Source organism: Phascolarctos cinereus, unplaced genomic scaffold (genome assembly GCF_003287225.1).
Source record: "Phascolarctos cinereus isolate Bilbo 61053 unplaced genomic scaffold, phaCin_HiC Scaffold_726;HRSCAF=1367, whole genome shotgun sequence".
Taxonomy (NCBI): domain Eukaryota; kingdom Metazoa; phylum Chordata; class Mammalia; order Diprotodontia; family Phascolarctidae; genus Phascolarctos; species Phascolarctos cinereus.
This window is the reverse complement of record NW_027556098.1, coordinates 352,163,086-352,185,740: the sequence shown is the minus strand read 5'-3', so window position 1 is coordinate 352,185,740 and position 22,655 is coordinate 352,163,086. Positions and strand designations below refer to the sequence as shown.

General features: G+C 36.6%; 2 protein-coding genes across 3 annotated transcripts; both read left to right on the top strand.

Moving 5' to 3' along the window:
• Positions 1–8,474: 8,474 nt before the first annotated feature.
• LOC110195267 (olfactory receptor 52H1-like) lies at positions 8,475–9,409 on the top strand. The gene is given in 2 exon segments (XM_020967928.1): positions 8,475–8,513; positions 8,516–9,409. Coding segments are annotated over 2 exon segments (933 nt in total).
• Positions 9,410–16,762: 7,353 nt separating this feature from the next.
• On the top strand, positions 16,763–18,923 carry LOC110195268 (olfactory receptor 52H1-like). 2 transcript variants are annotated; one of them, XM_020967929.1, is made up of 2 exons: positions 16,763–17,685; positions 18,902–18,923. In XM_020967929.1, the coding sequence occupies exons 1-2, from the start codon at positions 16,763–16,765 to the stop codon at positions 18,921–18,923; spliced, it is 945 nt and encodes a 314-aa protein (XP_020823588.1). The 2 variants fall into 2 exon arrangements, with proteins under 2 accessions (XP_020823588.1, XP_020823589.1); XM_020967930.2 differs by lacking the exon at positions 18,902–18,923 and having other exon boundaries at positions 16,763–17,710.
• The last annotated feature ends 3,732 nt before the right edge of the window (positions 18,924–22,655 follow it).

Sequence of the window (22,655 nt, the reverse complement as noted above, 5' to 3'; positions counted from 1 at the left end):
GGGAGGGAGAAAGATTTGGAACCAAAATCTTGTATACATGAATACTAAAAATTGTCTTGGCGCATAATTGGGGAAAAAATAAAATGCAATTAAAAAAATAAAGTCCTACCATTTGTAAGAACTTATTCGAGGTCCTCCTTAAACTTAATGCTTTTCCTCTGAGGCTATCTTTGATTCATCCTGTATGTATCTTGTTTTTACAGAGTTGTTTTGTAACGTTTGTTCAGTTGTAGCCTTTCCCTGAATCTCCAGTGCTTAGTACAGTGCCTAGTAAAGAGTATGTACTTAAATACTAATTGACTTGAAAATTTAATTTGTTTTCAAAGAACAAGAATCTGTTTTATCTCTCTTCCATGTCCTTCCTCGACATTAAAAAAAAAGCAACACACAAAACTTTGTAACAAATACGCATAGTTAAGCAAAACATTTACCCATTAGAGATGTCAAAAAAAAAAAATCCACATCTCATTCTGCACTGATCCTCTGAAATCAAAATATCTACAGACATAACAGAAAAGTGTTTTTCAAGCTTTAAAGTGCTACATAAATGCTAGCTCTGAAATCATTGTTGTTCATTCTATTGATTAGAGTTTCTAAGTCTTTCAAAGTTGTTTCTTTTCAATGGTGCTATTACTATATAAATTGCTCTCTTGGTTCTATTCATTTCACTGGAATTATTTCATATAAACCTTCCCAAGTTTCTCTGAAATGGTACCATTCATCATTTCCTATAGCACCAAAAGCATTCAGTTACATTCATTAGTGTCTCACCTACACAAGAGTAGTACTGAGAATGCCTGGCCATATGAATGAGAAGTGAACTTACGTGTGGGTATAAGTGGAGTTAGTTCAATTACCTCGATCTTCAAGAACAGTTATGAGGATATTTCAAGGAAATTCTCAAGCCAGCCATGTTCACTCTGTCATTCCTCTCCAGTCCTCATTCTTCTCTGGACTTCTTTCTTCAACATGACCTTGTTTGGATACCTCCCCCCCTTTTTAGCTTTATTTTTATGTTGTACCATTAGAGTGCAAGCTCCTTGAGAACAGGGACTATGTTTCTTTATGCTTGTATTTGTATTCCCAGGGTTTAGCATAGTGCCTGGAAGCAGTAAGAGTTTAACAAATGCTTGTTGACTTGACTTCATTGATTAAAGTTTCTCAGGCAGGAAAACCCACAGACCATTCATGTTTAGTAGCAGGATGGCTTCATGGCAGTTATATGGAAGGCAATACAAAAGGAAATCAACAATTTTTGAAAACCTGATCACTAGTTCTAAAGTCCTGTTGAAGAGACACAGTGGAGTACTTGTTGAAAGGTTAAACCCCAAGTGATCATCTAGACCTCAGATTAATTGTTAATGAGTTTCTAGTACTTTGCCATGTCACTTAGGATGAGTCATTTATATTTCATTCCTTGGATTCTATTCACTTTCCTTTTTGGTTCATGTTTAATTCTATGCCAATCTAATGACTAGGGGATATTTTGAGAATTATGGAATCCTAGAGCAGGTAGGACACACAGAGTTTACCTGTATTTGGACATTCATGATGTTCCTTAAAAAAGTAGTCTCTGGCTACTACCGCTTGAATATTTTTCTCAGGGTTTTTTGGCCATTAGGGGAGAGTTGGGCTCTTTTCCGTCTATGGCTAGGTATAAATGGACTCCAAGTTCACCACGAGGCAACTGTAACATAGCAACAAGTAAAGCCAATATAATCATAGGTTAAATTAACAGAGTCAAAGTATTCAAAATGATGGTACAGCTGTATCCAGCCCTGGCCAACACACATTTGGAATACTTTATTCAGTTGTGAGTGCCATATTTTAAGAGGTTAAGGTGCATAATCTATAGTGAAAAGGATCATAAAAAGAGGGGATTCACAGAGGACATGACAGCTGCCTTCATGTATCCAAAGGATGGCAACTCAAAGAGAGATTAGACTTATTATTTTGGCCTTATCAAGACCTGTACCTTCAAAACCTTTTTTTTTTTTTGCTTTTAGGCAATTGGGGTTAAGTGACTTGTCCAGGGTCACACAGCTAGTAAGTGTCAAGTGTTTGGTCTGAGGCTGGATTTGAACTCCGGTCCTCCTGACTTCAGGGCTGCTGCTCTATCCACTGCGCCACCTAGCTGTCCCCCAAAACCTTCTGAATGAAAGAAATAGGAGCAATAGACTTTGTAGAGAAAATCTAGGCTTTATATGAAGAAAAAATTCTTAACAATTAAAGCTATCTTGTATTTTAATGGACTGCTTCAGATATAGTGAGTTACTCCTCACTGGAAATCTCCAAGCATGGACAAGATGATGATTTGTCAAGTACATTTTAGAGGAGATTCTTTAGCGTGATTCGATTCTCAGGTGTGGTTTGGAATAGATTGTCTCTGAAGTCCTTTCCCACTCTGAGATACTGTTGTTCTTTGAGTATGTTTTATCATCCATGGCAAAATAACCGGTACTTGTGCTCAAAGTATAGGCTTTTCCTTCCCGCCTTCCACACCCAGAAGAGAAATTAAGGGGCTCAAGAAACATTTCTCCACTTCAAGATGTCACAAAAATGAAGTATTCCTTTCATTTTTTTTTTTGTGTGTGTGTGTGTAGGCAATGGGGTTAAGTTACTTGCCCAGGTTCACACAGCTTGTAAGTGTTATGTGTCTGAGGCTGGATTTGAACTCAGGTCCTCCTGCATCCAGGGCCAGTGCTCTATCCACTGTGCCACCTAGCCACCCAAACACATAACAGAAATGAAACATTCCTTTAAAAAATGGAAGAAAGCCTTTTAAAAAGTAAAACAAATACAAAATATCCGTCAAGGCTGAAAGGTTCAATAATGTCTTCAAGAGGACAAAGGGAAAACAGACCATAAAACACAGAGTTAAGTAATTGAATTGAGACTTTTTTTCCATGAAAGGGGAAAGTGTCCATTCTTAAAAAGGAATAGTTTTTTCATTTTTATTTAAACTTGTAATCCATTCATATTACTATTTTTCAAACCTATCAATTTTCAAATGAACTGCTTAGTGACGCTAGTCAATCAGTAGCATTTCTGTGAGAATTTAGCTGGTGAGCCAGTGATAAAAGTCACACATGAAGAGATTCTTTTCTTCTTTTTTTTACTTACAAACGTTAGTTCCTATATAAACACTATTAAAATGAAGCAAATTAGATTTTAAGTACATTTATCTTTTCAAATCCAGTCTCAGACACTTAACTAGCTGTGTGACCCTGCGCAAGTCACTTAACCCTGCTTGCCTCAGTCTGCTCATCTGTAAAATGAACTGGGGAAGGAAATGGCAAACCACTCTAGTATCTTTGCCAAGAAAACCCCAAATGGAGTCACAAAGAGTCAGAGGACAGAAATGACTTAACAATAATAAGAACTTAATACGGTGCTTGTAATCAGCCAGTAGAAAAGTAAATGTCTTATACCATAACTACATCAATTGGTTAGGTGGCTAAAATGTTAAACATGAATTTTCATATCTCAGCAAAATAGTTTGTAAAATCCTATCATTTCTACTTATGTAAATAAATATTTTAGCTTTATTCTTGTGTTAAGTCAAAATATAGAAATAAACTAAATGAAGAAACAGATTTAAGATTGTTTGATTTTTAAGCCAAATATTACAAACCTTTGTTCAAATGAAAATGTTCAACATATAAGCTAAATTTATAGGTCATTATTCTATTATGCAAACATCTTCCAATTTGGAACTAATTTCATTAAAATGTTATTTACATTCAACAGAATCTGTAAAATAAAGAAATTTAATATGAAGTCTTATAGATAATAGTAAACATTTCCTGCTGAATTGTTTCTTTTAATTCTTAGAGTGCACCATATAAAATATTTGTAATTACTTTATATCTTGAGTTTATAATTTTGTATATAAAGTTTTTATAATCACAAATAAAATAACACTCTATCTTTCTAATTATATAATTTAAATCGTAATGTGTATTTTAATGTGTAATTAAATGTGTAATTTGAATCTTAATAATAGCTTTTGGGAGTAATATTTATCATTGTATTTAATTTAAGTATTCAATTAATAAATCCAAAGGGATGTTATTAGCAATATATTCAATTACCCTGCGGGTTCATAACACATATTTTGTTGTTGTTGTTGCAAGGGGTTTGCAAAACGAAAGCATTGGGAACTACTGAGTCATAGATCAAAATTCAATCAGTTATTTTCAGAAATTCAGAGTTCAATTTTGAATCACAAGGTGGCACTCTACTTGGTCTGATCCCTTTCTAACAGAATTCCTCATTTCAGCAGGTTGCACTATCACTAGTGACCACTAGAGGGTGGCCTCATTTATATGCATGACAACTCAATACCTATAAAGACAAGTATATTTATGAACAATTCTTATTCTACATAAAGACACAAATCTCATAACATACACTGTTACTTTCTTGGATACATACAAAAGTATATAGACTTTGAAGCCCGATGACATAGCACCTGTACACACACCCTAAAGTCAAGAAGGGACTTCACAAAAGGAAACTATAAAGAGGAAAGGGGATCATTGCCTTTTCCCTCCCTTTATTCTTCGCCCCTGCCCCACCTCAAATGCAGACTCATTGGAACTGCCTATGCTGGCTAAAATTCAGCAATCTCCTCTCCATAGTTCCACAATCATCTCTACCTTCTCTGTCTTGCTTCCTTGCTTTTCATTCTTCTACCCACAAGCTCCTTTTCCAAAGGGTGATGAGAGGAGGGTCAGCTTGGGAATCTGGGGGCTGTCTATACAATAGGTTAAGTCTCCTGAAGTCTCTTTGTCCATTTCAGGTGTGGCCAAAGACAGACAAAGTCGGGGATATTGAGGCATAGCAGAAGAAACATAGAAAGTGAGAGTCAACACTCAGATTCTGGTGGCCTTGGAAGGAATAAATTCTTATATCTCCTCACCTTTCCTGACTCCACCCTGAGATGTCTCATTAGTATCCAAAGATGCAGAGTATAAGGAGTCAGGACAAGAGCTCTAGATGCTGAGCCCTATTGCACTTCCTGAGGTCTTCCTGAGAATAGGTCATTCTGTGGGGACAAAGCAATATTCAAGCCTCTAAGAGAGATAAAAGGTAGGTTATTTACATTACCTTCTAAATCAAGCCATATTTCTGTTTCCTCACCTCTACTACTTCATATCCTACTTCTTCACACTTTTCATCATTGATTCCTCCCATCTCAGGAAGGAAAGTGGCTCTTGTGAAGACTAAAGTCTCCACCTGTGCCATAGATTTCATGACTTTTCACCTCCTTGTTCTGTCATCAGCCTTCTTCCCTTCTTTCTCTGAATGTTCTTATTTGACAATTACATTCATTTCCTTGGGTTCAGCCACCACTCCTATACAGATGACTTGCAAATTTTTGTTCTAGACACATCCTCTCTCTTGACCTCTAATTGGAAGAAAGAATGGAAAAAGGGTGGGAAGAAGAGAGAAAGAAAGGAAACAAGTATTCATTAAGTACCTACTATTTGCTAGGCACTATGCTATGTGCTTTACAAATATTATTTCATTTGATCCTCCCAACAACCCTGAGTGGGAGATACTACTATCACCTCCATTTTATAGTTGAGGAAACTGAGGTAGAGATAAGTCAAGTGACTTATTGGGAGTAATACAGCTAATAAGCATCTGAGGCCAAATCTGAATTCAGGTCTTCCTGACTGCATATCCAGTGCTACCTAGCTGTCAGTGGACTTCTACATGTGACATCCTGCTAAAATCTCAAATTCCACATGCAATCTGTACAAAGCTGAATTTATCATATCCCCCTCCCTTAATACCTATCTCAGATCATCTATTTCTGTTGAAGACACCACTATCCCTCTAATCATCCAAGCTTGAACTTTCAGCCTCAATTTTTCATTTTCTCTTTCATATTCATGTCAAATCAATTTGTTAGGTCCTCTCAACTTTACCAGCACAGTGGATTTCTCATCTCTTCTTTCCTCTCCATGCCCTTGCAAACATCCTATTTTAAGTCCTCATTACCTCTCTCTAGAACTATTGAAATGTTCTTCTCGCTAGTTGTTCTGCCTCTTGACTAATTCCTTTCCAATCTATCCTTTACTAAATTGCCAAAATACTCTCTCTAGAACAAGGTATGATGACTTCATTTATCTGCTTTAAAAATCTTATCTTCATTGGCTACCCATCCTTTTCCAAATGTAAATTCTTTCACCAGACTTTCAAGCATCCCCACCACTGGCTCAATCTATCCTCTTCTTTAAAAACAAACAAACAAGAACTCTTACTTTTATTTATTTTGTTAAATATTTGCCAATCCATTAAAACTAATTTAACATTCATTTTTAAAATTTTATGTTCCAAATTCTCTCCCTCCATTACTCCTCATCCCTTGAGAAGGTAAATAATATATCATTCATGACTTTCTACTTGATTTAGTTCCCCACAAGCACTTTCTATTTTGGTTAAACTCAACTATTCAATGTTCCTTAATTTGTCCTGCCCTTTTCCACCTTCTTATTCATAGAGACTGCCCCTGCCCCTCAACTTTGTGGAACTCATTCCTTCCATATCTCCACATATTAAAATCTTTCCTTCCAGGCCCAAGTCATTTTTATCCCCAAGATACAAGTGTTCTCTCCCTGCTCAGATTTCTCAGTGAACTTTCTTAGACTACTCTTATTATGCATCACATTTAGTTATGCCATAATTACTTGTGTATATGTTTGACCTCCCTTACTAGATAACAAATTCCTCAAAGGCAAGAATTATGTGTTTTTCAGGTGAGATAAATTATATAAAGTGCTTTGTATGCCTCAAAGTATTTTATCAATATAAGCTATTATTATTCACAACAACACATTTATGCTTTCCTGAAAAGAATACTTGAATCAGTGAGAAAAAAAAAGGTTTCCATTTTTCAGTAAGACATTGAGGCTATTTGAGGTTCAGTGCTTTTCAAATGATTTTGCTAATCAGTGTATGAGTTAAGATTGAAGCCCAGCTCTCCAAATACCAAGGCCACATACGTTTTCTTTATCTTAGTATCCTATGTTTTCCCTTGGTGTCTGTGTTTTGCACATTGCATGGATTTATTAAATAATGAAATCTTGAATTTAATTGGCAGTCACTAGGCCAGTGAAGTCCTAAGTAGATTCAATATAACATGCAGAAATTGTAATTCATAGTACAGTGGTAAACATCATCTTGATTGAAAATTTTGCTAACTTTTCTGTTCCCATTTGTGGTTCTGATGAACAAAGCTACAGACACTGTAAAAAGAAGGGTACTGGGTCATTTTTAATGCCATCACCCAAGGAATAAATGGTGTTTTCTTCTCCATATTAGGCACTTTGTCTCTTCACAGTTCTCTTCCTTGGTGGACTATAGACACATCCCCTACTCAATAACCATTGAAGATGCACAAATCCTATATAATGGGAACAAAGAGAAAGTGAAACATGATTCTTAAATGATGGGAATATTAATATGAGCATTCTCAGGCTAAAACTATATAAAATTCTATAAGGTATGGCTTAGCTGCATATACATCTCCTTTACCTCCCGTCATTATATTTGCCAACTTCTAAGAGGTCATATCAACTACTCTCAACCCCAGACTCTATGTAATAAATACACAACAGATAAGGACAAGAGATTCTTTGTTCTCTACAAAAGGGTCAGTGATAAATGCCCAGGGCTGGGATAAAGGTTGAAACAACTTAATGGTGTCATACAAAAGACTAAACTTACAGTTGATGGTCCAGAAGGAATACTGTAACATTTAGGGGCCTGTATGTAGCTATATATATTGCACAACTGTGGAATCCAGCTTTTTCCAGTTTTACAGATAAATATGATTTCTCAGTTCTACTTAGATCCTTTCTTTCACAGTGCCTTGGTTCAAATCTCACCCCTGCCTCATATCATCTGTGTGACCTCGGGCAAGTCATTTCACTTCCCTATGTTTTAATTTTCTCCCCTTTAAGATGAAGGAGTTAGACTAGATGATGTCTAAAGTTTCTTCCAGCTCTCAATCTAGGATCCTATGATACTACCCACACACCTACCTTAAATCCAATATGTCAGCCAAATCACTGTGAGATTCCTCCCATCTGCGATGTGATGTCATAGCTAACAATACAATGTAATCCTGAAAAGAGTAGCTTTGTCTTCACATAACAAGGGAGGCTTAAGGACATTGAATATTTACTTGGTCTTATCTACCACCAAATATTTCCCAAGAGCTTAGGTCTAGAAAACCAAGGTGAATGCTAAGGGGAGACCCTGTAGTCAATCAAGAGAGCTTACTCAGGGAAGCACTGACTGATTTGGCAGGTGGGATACATATAATTTACAAGGACAGGCGTCTTTGGGAAGAGGAATAGTCATAGAGGAGGCTTAGATATGCAAGTGGCTCAGTACACGCTAATAAGCAGTCACCAATTTGTCCTTCGCAGTCAAGAGCCATCTGACCCCAGATAACAATGGCCCCATTCAACAGGAGCAGCTTCAATCCAGCCCTCCCTTCACCCTGACGGGCATTCCAGGGCTGGAAGAGTACCACATCTGGATGAGTATCCCTTTCTGTACCATCTACTTTGTGGCCATTGCAGGTAACTCCATCCTGCTGTACCTCATCACCATACAGCATAGCCTGCATGCACCCATGTTCTATTTCCTTGCTATGTTAGCAGTCGCTGACCTTGTCTTATCTACCACGTGTGTTCCCAAAACCCTCAGCATATTCTGGCTTGGCCCTCAGGAAATTGCCTTCCCCAGCTGCCTCACTCAGTTGTTTTTCCTCCACTATAGCTTTGTCCTGGACTCCGCCATCTTGTTATCAATGGCATTTGACCGTTATGTGGCCATCTGTTCCCCCCTGAGATATACAGCCATCCTGACCCCCCGAGTCATTGTCAAGATTATGGTGGGAATCTCCTTCAGGAGCTTCTGTGTTTTTGTCCCATGTGTTTTTCTGGTAAAAAGACTGCCTTTCTGCCGTACACACGTTATCCACCACACATACTGTGAGCACATTGGTGTGGCCCGGCTTTCTTGTGCTGACATCTCCATTGATATCTGGTATGGTTTTGCTGTGCCAATTATGACTGTGATTTCAGATGTGGTCCTTATTGCCATCTCCTACACACTCATTCTGAAAGCTGTCTTTTCCCTCCCATCTCGTGATGCTCATCAGAAGGCTCTAGGCACCTGTGGCTCCCACGTCTGTGTCATCCTCATGTTCTACATACCAGCCTTCTTCTCTATCCTTGCCCACCGCTTTGGGCACAATGTACCTCTCACATTCCACATTATGTTTGCCAACCTCTATGTGGTCATCCCACTTGCCCTCAACCCAATTGTCTATGGAGTGAAAACAAAACAGATAAGAGAAAGGCTTTCCTCTTGTTCTCTCTGAAGCACACAGAGTAACATGGAACTGGAGACAGAGTAATGGTTGGGGGAAGCTGATGTGTGAGAGCCAAAGACTCAGTTTATGACTGGTGAATATAGAAAGTATGCCTCCATGCTTCAGGAATCTATAATTTCATTGGTATGGTCACTCTTTCCACTCTTCCAGGTCACTTAATTCACTCATCTGGTCATTACACCAAAGTGAGCATTTTACATAATCCTGTCACTAAAATAATGCAAATTGTTTGTCTTTTCTTCTGAAGAGGACCAATAGCATCATAGGACGCTCGGGTGCTGCTTGTTTTCCACCTTTTTGGAAATGGCTAATAGGGCATGCTTTTCTAAGTTCTATCTCTGTTTACCTGCTTTATACATACATATATATATGTGTGTATATATATATTATATTATATATATATATATATATATATATATATATATATATATATTGTGTGTGTGTGTGTGTGTGTGTGTGTGTGTGTGTGTGTATACACCTGTGTATGTGTATATTTTATGGAAGAATACATCATACATACGCACATACATACATACACACTTATTATCCTATAAGATACACATATATATTCAGATAGTCTAACCCCAAACACATCATCATCATCATCATCATCATCATTTTAGCTCATAATCACCAACCTTCATGAAGAAAGAGACTTTCAAAATACAGAGAATTGGCTGGACAGATGAAAGTGTGGGAGAACAGGATGAGGTTCCAATCATCTCCGAGGTCCTGTGCACCACTAAATGAAAGAACGATACATTTGTAAGTATGATGTTAGAAGCACTGTGCCAAACAGCAGGATATAAATAGAAAAATGAAACAATCCCTGCTCTCCAGAAGGTCACATTTTAAGAGGGAAGACAACACATATGGAAGGTTTCAGCTGCAAGTGAGATGGAAATGCCCCATGGATCTTAGGATACAGGAGCAAAGTAGATGTTAATTCAGAAAATGTCTTCAGTGAGCCTGTGAACTCTTTTGCTCAACTCTGGGAAGTGGTTATTTTCTCCATCTGTACAATAGTCCACAGAACACTGAATATATAAGAATATGAAAATAATAGCAGAATAACAGGTTGTTCCAGCATTGTTTCTATCTGAAGCCCTTTGGAAAAAACATTAAAAGAATAAGATAATGGTGATGATGATGATGATGATATAGTAGCTTATAGTTACATTAAGGTTTGCATTAAGGTTTGCAGTGAACTTTTCCTAAATTATCTTATTTGATCCTCATAACAACTCTATGAGGTAGGTGCTATTATTAGCCTCATGTACACAAATACATACAGTAAACAGGCACGTGCACATAGCAAGATAGACATATACATGGAAATATTTCATATACATATTACCACATATAAACACAAGTGCAAATCACACATCAACACACAAAGTCAGATTACACATACTCAAAAACAGGAAAGAGTATTGAGTTTGGAGTCAAAGGTATCGAGTTTGAATTATGGCTCTCCTACCTAATTCTTGTGCAACCTTAGACAAGACATCTTACCTCTTTGGGTCAAAGTTTCCTCATCTTTAGAACAAGAAGATTAATGTGGAATGGCCCAACAAGTTATGATATATGATCTTAATGGAAAACTATTGTGTTCTAAGAAGTGCCAGGCAGGCTGATTTCAGAAAAAACCTGGAAAGATACACACTAATGCAAAGGGAAGTAAGTGAGCAGAACCAGCAGAACGTTGTACATAATAAAGCAATTGTATGATGTTCAACTGTGAATGATTTAGCTTATATTGGCAATACAGTATGATCCAAGACTTTCAAAAGACTCATGATGAAAAATGCTATTCACCTCCAGAGAAAGAACCGATGGAGTTTGAATGCAGATTTATTCATACTATTTTTCACTTTATTTCTTGTGCATGTTTTGGGGTATCTGTCTTCTTTTACAACATGATTAACATGGAAATCTGTTTTGCATGATGGTACATGTATAAGCTATATCAAATTGCTTACCATCTCAGGGAGGGAGGTGGGAGGGAGGGAGAAAATTTGAAACTTAAAATTATTAAAAAATGAATTTTAGAATTGATTTACGTGTAATTGGGAAGAATAAAATATCATTTAAAAATGAGAGAATTGTGCAAGAAGTCAGTTCAAGATCTAAATCCTTGTCTTTTTTGGACATATACTAACACACTTTCTGATATTCCCTGATGCCCAAACATACTCTTGGAATCTGAGGATAAGTTAAAGCATTTAGCAAGCACCCACAATTTGGGAATATCTAAAGCTGTTTCCTGAGCATACCAACAGATTGGCCCAGCCAATATATCTCAGTGACCCAATTATTTCCATCCTTTGGTTCCCTTGAGCCAAAATAGATACAGGAAATGATGCTGGCTTTTTGGGCAATAAAATGGTTAATTTTTCTGATTTCGTGTGGCCTGAACTTCTGGGGTCCCAAGGGATATGGCTGGCTCTGCATGAACTTATGTCTCCTCACATCCCAGGGAATAAGCATAAACAGCCCCATGTCTGCCTTCTCTTTGAAGTGCAGCTGTCTGCTCCATCCACATTCTCATTCTCTGAGCTTCTTCCAAGACTAGGGCCTGGTAGGTAAGTGCTATTAGACAGTGGGAAAGTCTAAAAGCAAAGTAACAACAATATTGTTTTAAGAACAACTTTGTGTGACTAAGTCATTTGACTATTATAAATCCTCAACCTAACTACAAAGAACATATGAAGGAGGACACTATTTGCATCCAGAGAAAGAACTGATAAATAAAAGTGTGTATAGAATTTTACATATAGATATATATGTGTATATATATGTAAAATTCTATATATATATATGTATATATATACACACACACATATATATGTATATGTATACATGTATGTGTAGGTATAGGTATGCATATATGTGTGTGTATATACATATATACATATTTATGTCTAATGGTAGCTGTCTTATGGTGGAGGGAGGAGAGAAGAAGAAAGGGAAAAAAAAGAAAGTTACATGATGACTTTATTATATATATACTATATTATATATTTAAAAGGAATAGCAAGTTGTACATAATAGATCTGTAGTTTCATGCACCATCATCTTTTTTTTTTTCTATTCTACTATGTTATGGAAATGCTTGTTTTGTTTAAGTTCAGAATGAAATAAATAATTATTTTTTTAAAAAAAGCAGAGTTAACATTCAGGCTAGTAGTGGGGCAAAGTCCTGAGGGGATGAGAGGGAAATGAGAGGAGATGGATCCACCCTTCAACTTCTGTCAACTGATCTCGGTTTCAATTAGAGATCAGCATTCCAGAGAAATATCTGTAACATGAGGAACAGAGAACAGAGAAGAGAACAGGAAAGCTTCATGGGAAAGGGCTCTAACCAAGGAGTAGGGGAAGGACAGGTTAGGGCTTTAGTCAGTGGGCAGGGGTTCACATCCTTGCCCTGTTACTAGTTCCCTGCCTGACTTTGGACACATTCCATCTGTAAAATGAAGTAACTGAATTAACTTGTCTTGGAGAGCCCTTCTAGCTCAAAGTCCTGATTTCTCCTTGCTGAATCTTCAGGTAGTGGCCTTAGTATGTTTTTAGTGTATCTATTGAACCACATATGTGCTTATATACACATTATATATACACATTATATTTATAGTATGTGTGTGTGCGTGTGCACATGTGCAAAAACATGCTGGTAAAATTTTTAACTAGCTCCAAAAGAAAAGTAAAATTCACACACAATACACTTATAAGTTTAATTTGCATTATTAACTTTTTTCTATTGTTTTCTTAAATCTAGACAATCAACAAAAGGACAAATCAAGCCTTGCTGATCTCTGAGGTGTAAATGCTTACTCTGAAAATTTAACCACTGGCTGTCTTGCACAGGTTCAAGGGGGCTCCAGTATCACCTTTCAGATGCCTAACTGACATATTCTAGCTGTGTGATCTTGGGCTAGGCACAATCTCTCAGGAATTTAGATAAGGACATAAACAATAGAGTAGGTATTAACTTGAGTTGATGGAACTTATCTGGGAATTCCCTCCCTGTGTCAATGGTCTGGTCCTTCCCCTGCTTTATATAGCATTATTTCCAAGCAGGGGGTAGTGTAAATGACCTTGAAGATCATTTAATCCAATTGCTTCTTTTTCCTGAGGGAAAAAAAAAATGGAAACCTGTGGAGCTGAAGTGATTTACCTACAGCTACAAAGCAGGAGTCAAAATGAGAGCCTTTTATTCAGCATCCAGGTCTCCTTCTGCTGTTTCATGAGACTCCCTTTAAATCAAGGTGCTTCCTGCCAGAGGGGTGAAACAAGCATGGTTAGAGAGAGTTGGAAACCATGTTATTATCTTCCTCCAAAAACATTTTTCTCTTCTTAACATCCCTGTTACTGTCCAGTACACCATCTTTTCCCCAATCATCCAGGATCACAGGTGTCATCCTGTACTCCTTACTCTCCTTCACTTCCCTCATATTTAATCAGTTGTCAAATCATAATAATTATGTCTTCAGAATGTCTCTAGTACCCCCACACCCCTTCTTCCCTCTAATGCTGCCACCACCCTGGTGCAGGCTTGAACTATTACAGTTCCCTTCACAATGGCCTCCCTGCCCTGAGTCTCTCCCCACTCCAGTCCATCCTTCTCCCAGATATCAAAGTAAACTTCCTAAAACATAGGTCTGACCGTGTCACCTTCCCCCTTCCATCCCATTCAATAAACTCTAGTGGCTCCCTATTATCTAATGGAGCAAAGATAAAGTCCTCTTTTTGGTTTTAAAGCCTTGGCCCTTTTCTTCCTATACAGTCTTCTTATACCTTCTTTCCCTCCATGTACTCTCCTTATAATCTGGGGATACTGGCCTCCTTGGTGTTCTCTGCACAAGACAGCATCTCTAGCTGTCCCTCATGTCTGGAATGGTCTCCTTCCTTATCTCTACTTCTTGGTTTTCCAGGCTTCCTTCAAGTCCCAGCTAAAACTCCACTTTCTACAAGAAGTCTTTCCCACCCCCCTAAGTGCCTTCCCTCAGCTGAAAATCTCTGATTTATCCTGTATATATCCTGCTTGTACATAGTTGCTTGTATGTTATCTGTCCCATTAGAGTTTGAACTCCTTGAGAGAAGGAACTGTTTTCTGCTTTGCTTTGTATTCCCAGTGCCTGGCACATAGTAGGGGTGTAATGAATGCTTGTTGACTTGACTTGACTAAGATTGGTTGAAGGTCTCAGGGACGTTTAGCCTGGAGAAGAGATTTAAGAGAAATATTATAGCTGCAAAATTTTAAACATGTGAAAAATGTCATAGGGAAGACTAAATAAATTTGTTCTTCTAGAAAAAAGGTAAAAAAATCGAAACAGAGTCAGAGGGAGGCAGAGGAGTTGCAGGGGCAGATTTCAGATTAACATATGAAAAAAAATTTCCTAATTATTCATGCTATCCAAAGTTGAATGGATCACCTTAGGAAATTGAGTTCCACAGCCCAGGAGGTCTTACAGGGGTGGGCTGGGTGGCCACTTATTAGGGGTACTTTAAAGTAGATTTTTTTAGGGTTGGATAAAATTACTTCCGAAGACCCTTTCAATTCTTTTTTAAAAAGTTATTTAGTATTTCATTTCCCCCCATGTAAAAACAATTTTGACATTCATTTTTAAAAATTTGAGTACCAAATTCTCTCCCTTCCTCCCTTCCCACTCCCCTCATTGAGAGCAAAAGCCATTCTATATAGGTTATACATGTGCAGCCATGTAAAATATATTTCATATTAGTCATGTTTTGAAAGAAAACATAGACCAAAAAAATCAAGGAAAATAAAGTTAAAAGTATGCTTCAATCTGTATTGAGATACAATCAGTTATTTCTCTGGGATGGATAGCATTTTTTATCATAAGTCCTTCTGAGTTGTCTTGGGTCACAGTTTGCTGAGAATAGCTAAGGCATTCATAGCTAATCATTTTACAATATTGCTGTTACTTTATATAATGTTCTCTTGTTCCTCCTCGTTTCATTTTGCATCAGCCCATGTAAGTCTTTCCAGGTTATTTTTTTTTCTGAAATTGTCCTGCTCAACTTTTCTTTTAACACAGTAGCATTCCATTGCAACCACATAGCACAATTTGTTCAGCCATTCTCCAAATGTGCATACCCTCAATTTCCAATTATTTCCCACCAGAAAGGAACTGCTATAAATATTTTCATACATAGACGTACTTTTCCCATTTTTTCATCTCTTTTTGTGGTATGGTAGTGGCATAGTAGTGGTCAAAGGGTATCCATGGCTTAATAGCTTTTTGGGCATAGTTCCAAATTGCTCTACAGATTGGTTGAATCATGCCACAACTCCCCCAACAATGCATTAATGTCTCGTTTTCCCCACATCCTCTCCAACATTGGTCATTTTCCCTTTCTGTCCTATTAGCCAATCTAGTAGGTACCAGGTACTACCTCAGCATTGTTTTAATTTGCATTTCTCCAATCAGTAGTGATTTAGCATTTTTCATATGGCTTTAGATAGCTTTGATTACTTCATTGGAAAACTGTTCATGTCTTTTGATCATTTGCCAATTGGGTAATGGCTCTTATTTTTATAAATTGACTCAGTTCTTATTTGAGTAATGAGGTCTTTATAAGAGAAACTTGCTTCCAAAATTTGTTTCATAATTATGATGGCTAAAAGAACTTCCTTCCATTTTTTCCCCCTCCGACTTTATTCTATTCTCTCCATCTTTTCATCCTGTCCCTCCTGAAAAGTATTTTGCACTGGACTCTACTTTCATCCTAGTGCAACAGACCTTTCCTGCAGACCTTCTAAGTTGCCTTTGGCTGGAAAATTATTTCACCCCAACCTTTTGTGGGTTCTGCTACTCCAGGAATTGTTTTATTTAAAAGTGTTTTGAAGGATTTGGGGGAGAGCCCAAGTGAGTTGCTGCCTTTTCTCTGCATCTTGGCTCTACCCTCCTCCAACTCTTTTGAAGATTGAGTCTTTGCATTTTGAGGTAAAGAAAAAGGTTTGCCATTTACCATTATCTCATCTGCCTCCAGTCTGTCTGTCTGTCTGTCTGTCTCTCTCTGTCTCTCTTTCACACACACACACACACACACACACACATTTAGTAGTGGAAGTGCCATTTGAGGAAAAAAATGGGATAGAGTGTGGTGTTAATGAAGGTAAGGGAGGAGAAAATATCCAGTAAGAGAATACAGTTAAGTGGGTTTTTTTTTTTTGAGGATTCATCCCATGTTTAGGTTGGAACTAGAGGTAAATTTGAAGGAATTGGAGTTAAGAACAGTCTAGTTGGTCCTAATGATTGGTGATCACGTTTTTTTTTTTTCCAGGTCCTCTGGGCTATCCAAAAGCAGCTCACAATGGTCATCTTTAACTTAAGTAGCTTCAACCTGGATGTGTTCTTTCTGGTGGGGATCCCAGGACTGGAGCAGTTCCACATCTGGATTGGCATTCCTTTCTGCATTATTTACCTTGTGGCTGTGGTGGGAAATTCAATCTTGCTGTATCTCATCATTGTGGAGCGCAGCCTCCATGAACCCATGTTCTTCTTCCTCTCCCTGTTGGCTTTCACTGACCTGGTGCTGTCCACAGCTGGTGTTCCCAAAACCCTCAGCATCTTCTGGCTTGGAGCCAGGGAAATCACCTTTACTGGCTGCCTCACCCAGATGTTTTTCCTTCACTACAGCTTTGTTTTGGACTCAGCCATTCTATTGGCCATGGCATTTGATCGCTATGTGGCCATCTGCTCCCCATTGAGATATACCACCATCCTGACTCCTCGAGCAATCACCAAGATCATAGTAGGTATCTGCTTTCGAAGCTTCTGCATAATTCTCCCAGACGTTTTCTTGTTGAAGCGCCTACCCTTCTGCCAGACACGCATCATCCCACACACCTATTGTGAACATATTGGTGTGGCCCGCCTCTCCTGTGCTGACATTTCCATCAACATCTGGTATGGCTTTGCTGTGCCCATTATGACTGTAATTTCAGATGTAATATTGATTGCTGTCTCTTACACACTTATCCTCCATGCTGTCTTCCACCTCCCATCTCATGCTGCCCGTCAGAAGGCATTAGGTACCTGTGGTTCTCATGTCTGTGTCATCCTTATGTTCTACACACCAGCCTTCTTCTCCATCCTTGCTCATCGATTTGGACACAATGTTCCCCGAACCTTCCACATCATGTTTGCCAACCTCTACATAGTCATCCCACCTGCACTCAATCCCATTGTCTATGGAGTTAAGACAAAGAAAATAAGGGACAAGGTCGTCATCTTGTTCTCTCCAAAGGCAATTCAGTGACATGGCACTGTGAATCGGAAGAGTTTAAATAAGCTGTTAGTATGCAACTAGGATGCAAAATAGTAATTTTTTATGAGCTTTCAGTTAGAGAACATTTTAAATCTTCACTCTACACGGCAAGTTACATAAAGGAAGGATTCCATCCTATCCAATTTAGTTCAATTTAACAACCATTTTTTATTCATCTCAGCATCTGCTTCGTAGCATAGGGTCAGGTACATAGTAAAGACTCAATAAATTATGTTCTTGGTTAGTTCTGGAATCAATAAATAAATTATGTTGGACTGAGTTGTGGAACTTCAGAAGTACAAAATCCATTCTGGTGGAATTTAAAATGCATGATCATTTATTGATAGGCACAAATAACTGCAAAGAATCTAGAATCAGTAAAAACTGACATATGAAGAGTAATCTGGCTCCTTCTTGGGCTCTGTTTCTTTCTCTTCACTGTGTTCAATTCTTAGTCCTAGGATCTTCTCTTTAAATCATATCATCTTATATGTATATATGTACATACATGTATATATGTATATATTATATATAATAACTATATAGAAATATATTTTATATATAATTATATACTATATATTTATACATATAAATATAATAGAATATATGTATAATATATATGTATATATATACATTCCCTTAGTGCCTATCCATTGTTATGACTTAAGTTTACCTTTATACAAATACCTCTTAATCTCTGTCTCTAGCCTTGAAATCTCACTTGAGTTCTAATCCCTCAGCTTAGTTGCTGACAAACTACAACATCAGAAGCATGCCCTAGTGGAAATCAAACAAATACTGGATTTACAGTAAACAAATAAACAAAACCCCAAACCTGTGTTCAGTGCCTGACTCTACTAAATATTGTCTTAATTTTAGGTAAATTCAATAAATTATTTCAATCCCATCATCCTCCATCATTAAAAGAAGGGTTAGACTAAATGATCTCAAATATTTTCTAATTCTAACATCTTCAAAGAAAGAAGGGCAGGACCCATATGTACAAAAATATTTAGAATAGCTCTTTTTCATAGCATCAAAGAATTGGAAACTAAAGAAGTACCTATCAATTGAGGAATGGCTGAACAAATTTATATATTTATACATGTATACATATATATGCACACAGTATACATACATGTATGTGTGCCATAAGAAATGGCAAAAGGGATGTTTACAGAGAATTCTTAGAAGATTTTCATGAAATGATAGAGAAAAGTAAGCAGAACCAGGAAAAAAATTTATACAATAAAAAAACAGTGTGGAGACAAATAATTCTGAAACCTCTAAGAACTCTGATCAATACAATGACCAAATATTATTCCAGAAGACTGATAATGAAGCATGCTAATCATCTCCTGACAGAGGTAGACTCGGTGTAGAACGACGTATTTTTTGGGTGATGGGGGGAGTAAATGGAAGAGAAAAAAATTTTGAAAAAAATATTTTTAAATAATCAAAACAAATTCTATGATCTCCATTTGAATTTTAAACTATTTCCTCAAACTCACCAGGTTGAAAAATACGCATCATATTCCCCCCAAAAATCTTCTCTTCCTCTCAGCTTCTTAATTTTTATTCACACTGAATTGCATTCAGCAATGGAAAATCAGTATCAGGAAACAACATTAATCTAGAATTGTTATCACTCTCTTTGCCATCTTATGTGCCCCATTCCACATATCCCATATTATCTTTTAAAATAGATTTTATTAATATCTTTGGTTTGCATTACCTACATTTTCACTGTATTTTTCCTCCTACATCATCCCAGAGAGCCATCCTTTACAATAAAGGAAAAAATAAGAAGTAGCATTTATGTAGCACCTACTATGCCAGGGACCATGCTAAGTGCTTTCCAAATATTATTCCATTTGTTCCATGAAACAACCTTGGGAGGTAGACACTGTTGTTATCTACATTTTGCAGTTGAGAAACCTGAGGCAAACAGAGGTGGTGATTTTTTCAGGGTCACACAGCTAGTAAATATCCACGGCAAGGTTTGAATTCAGGTTTGCCAACTCCGGATCTAGTGTTCTCTGTGCTGTGCCATCTAAGCTGCCTTCTAACCAAAAAGAATCAAGAATTTTAGAAAGTCTAATGTTATATACAGTGTTCCATTACTATAAACCCCTCTTTTGAAAAGAAATAGAAGGAGATGTCTTTTCAAATATTTTATTTGGGACAAACTCAATCATCATATCTTTACAGTTTTCAATTTCCATTATTCTTGGATCATTTGCAACATTGTAATCATTATGTATATTGTTTTCCTGGTTCTACTTACTTCATTCTGAATCAGTTCATGTCAATGTTCCCATTCTCTGTGTTCCTCATGTTTATTGCTTCTTATAGCACTTCTATTGTTTTGTACAGCAAATAATATTCGTTATATTTATGTATCACAATTTGTTCACCCATTTCTCAATTGATGGGTGTCTACTCTATTTCAAGTTGTTTGTTACCATAAATATGTTGGAGTTTTTTCTTGTTATTGACTTCCTGAGGGTATATTCCAGAAGTAGAATCTCGTGTTAGAGTATGCGAACATTTGAATCACTTTTTTTGTATAATAGGAAATTTTTACAGCATGATTGTACCAATTCACAGCTCCACTAATAAAGCCTTGATGTACCTCTCCTCTCCTCCAACACTGATTATTTACATGTATTGTCATTTTTTTTTCCAAATTGAAAGTGTGAGGTAGAACCTCATGGTTGTTTTTTATCTGCATTTCTCAAATTATTTGTAATTTGGAGCATTTTCCTCAATGGTTGTCAATGGTTGCAATGCAATTCTTCTTTTGATAAATGTTTGTTCATATCCTTTGATCACTTATGTATTGGGGAAAAAAACTTTCGGCTACATACGTACATACATACATATACACACATATTAGTTTTCTCTATCTCTTAGTTATTAGGCCCTCATAAATGATATGTGATACAAAATTAATTTTCCCAGTCAACTTCTTCCCTTATGAGTTGTATCAATTTTGTTCATAATAATTAATAACTGCTAACTTTTACATAGCACCTATTATGTGCCAGGCATTGTGCTAATCACCACACATATATTATCTCATTTGATCTTTACAACAACCTGGGGAAGTAGATGCTATTTTTACCTGCATTTTACAGATAGGGAAACTGAGGCAGAGGATAAATGCTTCCCAGGGTCACACAGCTAGTAAGTGTCCAAAACCAGCTTTGAACTCAGGACTTGCACTGTACCACCATGCTGCTACTGCAAAAAAAAAAAAAACACCTTAATTTAATTTTTCAAAATTACCTTTAGTCTTTTAAAACTGGCCTCCATCCCTTGTATAGTTAAGAATCCACACTTTACCCAGAGCTATGAATGGTATTTAACCAGCTTCTCTTCTAGCTTTTGTTTTTGTTTTTAGATATGATCTTAATATTCAGGTCACAACTACATTTTGAATTTATTGTTGGTAAAAGTTATCAGGCTAAACCTAATTTCCACTAGGCTGCTTTCCAGTTTTGTCCAGCAGATTTCATCAAATAGAAATTTCTTATCCTAGGTAATTTCCCGTTTGAGATTTATTGAACACTTCTTACTGTGTTTAATTATTTAATTTTCTTGCTGTTAGCTGTGTGGTGCATCAGAAAGAGTTCTGTTTGTTTTTTGTTTGTTTGTTTGTTTTTGGTTTTGTTTGTTTGTTTTTCTGGGGAGGCGATCAGGGTTAAGTGAATTTCCCAGGGTCACACAGCTAGTAAGTGTTAAGTGTCTGAGGCTGGATTTGAATTCAGATCCTCCTGACTCCAGAGCCAGACCTTTATTCACTGCACCCCCTAGCTGCCCCAAGAGCTCTGGAGTCAAAGATCTGAGTTAAATCAAGCCTTAGACACTAATTGTGTGATCTTCAGCAAATCACTTAACCACTACCTGCCTCTGTTTCCTCAACTGTAAAATGGAGATAATAGTAGCACCTATCTTCCAAGGTTGTTGGAAGGATTAAATGAGATAATATTTATAAAGTGCTTGGGCATATGCAGGCACAATAAATGCTTGTTTCTTTCATTTCTGTTTAGAATTTTGCATTGATCTACTTTTTTTTAAAACCAGTATTAAATGGTTTTGATGATTGCTGTTTCATAATATAGTTTGAGATCTGGAAATGTTATTTGTCTTTTTTTTTCATAATTTCCCTGGACATTCTAAATGTTTTGTTTTTCCTTAAAACATTTTGTTACCATTTTGTCTACCTGTGTTAAGTATCTCTTTAGTAGTTTGATTGGTGTAATGCTAAATATCTTAGTTAACACTGATAATATTTACCATTTGTATTACATTGGCGAAATCCAGAGGAAAACACAGAATATTCTTCTAGACAGTTAAGTTGTTAATTTCCTTAAGGAAGATGATGTAACTTTATCTACACAGGTATTTTCACCAATTTGGGGAGTTTCATTCTCAGGTATTTTGTGGATTTTATATTATTTTGAATGTGACTTCCTTTTCTTCTTATTATTATAATATAGAAATTTTATTGATTTTTGTGGGTTTGTTTTGTAGCCTCATACTTTACTGAAACTATTATTTCAGTTTCTTTAAGATTTTCTAAATAAGCCATAATGTCATCAAGAAATAGAAATATTTTTCTCCTCTATCAGCATTCCTCTAATTTCTTTCTTTTATTTTAGAGCTAACATTTCTAGAACTTTTTCCAACAATAGCCAAGAAAAAGGGAATCTTTATTTTAATTTCTAAATTTGGGAAAGCTTCTAGAGTTTCACTACTACATATAATGCTAGCTTTGGGTTTTCAAAACTTTTATTTTAGATACAATTTTTTAAAAAGAGGTTCTTAATTGGCATTCATAAATATTTTGAAAATAATATTTGAATAACTATTTCTTATTTATTGGTTTCTTTTGTAATCGGATGTATTTCATTTTATGCATTTTAAAACA

Coding starts and splice junctions, on each gene's coding strand:
- LOC110195268 (XM_020967930.2), top strand. CDS start 16,763: ATGGTCATCTTTAACTTAAGTAGCTTCAACCTGGATGTGTTCTTTCTG.